The sequence below is a fragment of the Colobus angolensis genome, unplaced genomic scaffold, assembly GCF_000951035.1.
Source record: "Colobus angolensis palliatus isolate OR3802 unplaced genomic scaffold, Cang.pa_1.0 Scaffold137, whole genome shotgun sequence".
Lineage (NCBI taxonomy): Eukaryota > Metazoa > Chordata > Mammalia > Primates > Cercopithecidae > Colobus > Colobus angolensis.
In genome coordinates, this window is record NW_012114455.1 from 7,904,783 (window position 1) to 7,909,058 (window position 4,276).

The following is a 4,276-nucleotide window of genomic DNA, read 5'->3' on the forward strand; positions in this document are numbered from 1 at the left end:
GGCACTCCCTAGTGAGATGACCCCAGTACCTCAGTTGAAAATGCGGAAATCACTGGTCTTCTGTGTCGCTCGCGCCGGGAGTTGGAGACTGGAGCTGCTCCTATTCGGCCATCTTGCTCCGCCCCTAAACACCTCTATTAAATTCAATGCAACAGAGTGTGCCAGAGCAGGTCCAGTCTGAGAAGGTGGCCTGGTTCCTTGGGTACCTAATTCATCTGGGCATCCAAGCTTATGTACGCTACAGAAATCAAAGCTTCACTGGTCATGGGATTTCTTGGCCACAAGGGCCGAGGTAGCCAGAAAACGTATGTTTCAGAACAATAGGGAAGCTGCTGGGGAACTGTACTGCCTTGCAGTTCTCCTGCCTCCTGTGTTTGTGTCTCCACCTCAAAGAATATCTGTTTGTAGGCCATGTCAGTGTGTGCGTCCTAGGGAAAGGTGCCCCCTACCAGCACCCCACCAAAGGACATACACTGAGGCAAGTTCTGCATCCCAGTGTCCTCATTAATCTCCAGTTACATCCATATGCACAGGAAGGCTTCCTGTTCCTTTCTTTGACTCACCTCCATCCATGTGGGCTGGCTTTGGCCTTGCAGACATGTGAACCTTGAGCTGCATCTGCTCTTCCCCATCCAGATGGGGAGGAGGTCACAGGTGCTCCACGTGGAACCCTGGTGCCCTGCCCTGAGATGGAGTGATTGGCAGGGTGGCCTCTGTGCCCGAGGCAGCAGGCAGACAAGTTGTTTTGTCCAGCAGGTTCTTTTCTGAGCCACAGGCCAAGCAGCTGGAGGGTACGTGAGTGTTTCAGGCAGGCAGGGCTCAGAAGTGGATGGGTGATGAGGCACTCAGTACAGTAGTCTGACTTTGTTAAAGCTCTGTGTAGAATATTAATGAATCTGCTACCTTCTTCTTGAATTTGAGCCTAAGCCATGGCCTTTGCATGTTATGGTACAGTAAAGAAGAAGGCCCAGGATGCTGTAACCTAAGCCTCATGTTCTCCTTGCAGGGGAAGGCTTCCTGTTATGTAGTGTGTGTGTGTTATGTAGTGTGTGTCTGGAGGATGTGAGCCATAGAACGTTCACTTCTCAAGCTGGGGCTGGAACACCACGTGTTTCACTTAGAGGGACGTCTCACCAGGGGCAAGGCCGAATGACAGCAGACCAGGCAACCACCGGGCTTTCCTTCCATTTTCTCCCAGCCCTCTCATGGCGAGTATGTTCTCTCCACAGGCCCGGGCGCTGTCAGCGAGGTGAGCAACGGCACGTCGAGGAGGGCAGGCTGCGTCTGGCTGCTGCCTCTTCTGGTCTTGCACCTGCTCCTCAAATTTTGATGTGAGTGCCACTTCCCCACCCGGGAAAGGCTGCTGCCACCACCACCACCAACACAACAGCAATGGCAACACCGACAGCAACCAATCAGATACATACAAATGAAATTAGAAGAAACACAGCCTCATGGGACAGAAATTTGAGGGAGGGGAACAAAGAATACTTTGGGGGAAAAAGTTTCCAGAAAGAAATTGAAACTTGCCTTGCAGATATTTAGGTACAACGGAGTTTTCTTTCTTTTCCCAAACGGGAAGAACACAGCACACCCGGCTTGGACCCACTGCAAGCTGCATCGTGTGACCTCTCTGGTGCCAGTGTGGGCAAGGGCTCAGCCGCTCTGCCCACAGAGTGCCCCGACGTGGAACATTTGGAGCTGGCCATCCCAAATTCAATCCGTCCATAGAGACGAACAGAGTGAGAACTTCCGGCCCAAACGTGGTGCTGTGGGCACTTGGGTAGACTCTGCCACCACAGTGTGTGTTGTGAAACGTGAAATAAAAAGAGAAAGAAAGAAAAAGGAAACAAAGTAAGACCATCTGACAGCAACAACAATCCCACAAACAACAGTCACAAAAGATACCGTTAAACTTTTTTTTTTTTTATCATTTTACTACATGGACATCATGGATAACAAGGGATTCTGATTCATTATTAATTTTATTAATTATATTTTCTGATATGAGTCTAGAACTTAGTGCAAAAACAAGACAAAACTAAAAAAAATACAACTGAAAAGGGTGAAGAGAAGTATGTTTGTTAAACAGTAAAAATGAATAGTATACACTTCTTAACTAGGTTTACAACTGGTGGACCACACACCAGGCACTAATCGCCTGGTGAGGATTTGGCATATCCACCAAAAACACATCCAATTTAACCAACATCTCCACCAGCGCTACAGGTTCCTCCCGACTGTGGCATCTCATGCAGACAATACTATGCTCTCTACACACTGTTTAGAAATGGAAAGGTGATCTGCACTGTATCTTGGCTTTGTTGGCTATGCTTCTTTTGATGACATATATTATACAGTATATATATACATATATTTTTTTTGTTAGAGTTCTAGCCATTTTATTTCTCCGCAGGGTCCTTTCTCAGACATTACTGCATGCTGTATATGGCGTTAGCTGTGTGTTGATCTTCTAAGAGATGATAGAGTTTACTGGTAATTGTGTAATCAGCTCCTGCCTTTTTATTTTCTTGGGTTATTTACATGTCAGAGACATTTATAAAAAGTGAAAAGATAAAAAAAAAATCCGACTAATACCAGGCGCAGCATCTTTCCAGGTGTGGCTCTGCGCGTCGGCCACCCCAAGTGGCCCCGCTTTCTCCATCCTGCTCTGTGGCATTAACAGACAGCAAGCAACTGAACAAGCAGAACCGTCAGTACCCACTTGCTTTAGCCCATTATGGGAATCTCTGATGCCTTTGTGACCACTGGAGAGTTTAATCCTCTTGGTTTATTTTATTTAATTTCCCACCTTTGTGTGAGTGTGTATGAAAGAGAAGAAAATGCAATTTTTAGGTAATCATTTTTTTCCCTCCCCTGAAAGTCTGGGAACCAGAGAGTCCTCGGGGAGGGGTCCTGGATGTGATGAGGGAAAGTGGGATTGGGGGATCCGGGAGGGTGGGGTTGTCTCTGACTTGACATTAAAAAGTGTTCCATGTCCCTCTTCACCTGGTGTGGTACCTCATTCTACAGTGGGGTGGGGTCACAGCCTGCCTGGCTCAGGTTTGAAGGATGGGGTGGATGGGCTCTTAAACCCTCCTGGGATGGAGGGGTGGTAAGTGCTGAGATGACAAACAGGAAGGACATGGGACCTCCTCCATCCGCACACAGAGGCAAGGTGAAGGTGCGTCTGATAGGGACTGCATTTTCAGTGCCTTCAGGAGGTCCTGGCCAGGGCTGCCAGTGTCCTGCTTGTGCTCAAACAAACATCTCACCACACAACATGGGCAAAGGCCAAGTCTAGTCAGGGAGAAGAATTTAGGCCCGATTATTTCTGGGTGGCAGTAGAAAGTCACTGTCACAGAAAATAAACAAGAAAACCCCTATAAGCCAAAAAAAATCTCCCCACAAAAAACAAAACAGAAAGCCAGCTTGAAACATCGTGTTTAGTTTTAAATAATCTGCCATCAACCAGTCCTCCAACCTGACCTTCAAACCTCACCTCTAGCCACATAAGAGGAACTGAGAGTCAGAAATGGGTCGGAGCCAAAACACACAGGAATGACGGCACTTGCATTTCCAGGTCAGCTTCACCTGAGAGGAACCAGGAAGGTCTGGCACAGAGCTATGTCATTTCCCGTTGCTTCTGGCAAGACTGAAGAAAGCTACTGACTTCACCTTTCTTTATATCCTTCTACTCTTTCACCCCTAGCCCCAGCTACATCCCAGATGCCCCAAGTTTTCCTGGCAGCAAGGTCTGGAACTACCTGGCCAAGCCTCAGGAATCTTGACGGCACTAGTGTTTCTCCCTCCCTATGTCTAGGAACCATGAACGAGAAAGGGCTCTGAGTCTCCTTAGAATGAAAGTGGGTGGGTGGGATTGACTAACCCTCCCATGCCTAGCACCTCAGTAGACACTGGCCTGAGGATTTGGGTGCAAAGCATGGCTTACTGGAATAGAGGGGGGAAAAGATAGGTGGGCTCCATATTCCTAAACTGGAGCCCAGAAATACCTCTGAATACCATGTGCCAAGGCACCTGCAAAGAGGCAGTTCTGAGGCTTGGCTGAGACAGCAGAACACTGCCCACAACCTTTGAACGGGAGCTTGATCTTTCACATACACTATGCACTAGTGAATATCTACCAATATCTACTCGATGACCACCAGTAGACATTATTAATATCTGCTACTGCTAATCACGCTTCAAATAGCTATCATCACCCTCCCAGGAGAGAGTGCTGAGTCAGAACCAACTTTGTAAGAGGCACTGATGA

At 47.8% G+C, this 4,276-nt stretch overlaps 1 protein-coding gene across 6 annotated transcripts in view; it reads left to right on the forward strand.

The window, feature by feature from the left end:
* NTM (neurotrimin) overlaps positions 1–3,008 on the forward strand; it is a 975,363-nt gene extending 972,355 nt beyond the window's left edge. For all 6 annotated transcript variants that reach the window (XM_011934700.1, XM_011934698.1, XM_011934701.1 and 3 more), the window contains one exon: positions 1,230–3,008. In XM_011934700.1, the coding sequence (XP_011790090.1) occupies positions 1,230–1,330 (101 nt within the window). In that variant the 3' untranslated portion in view covers positions 1,331–3,008. The remainder of the gene's footprint in view (positions 1–1,229) is intronic.
* The last annotated feature ends 1,268 nt before the right edge of the window (positions 3,009–4,276 follow it).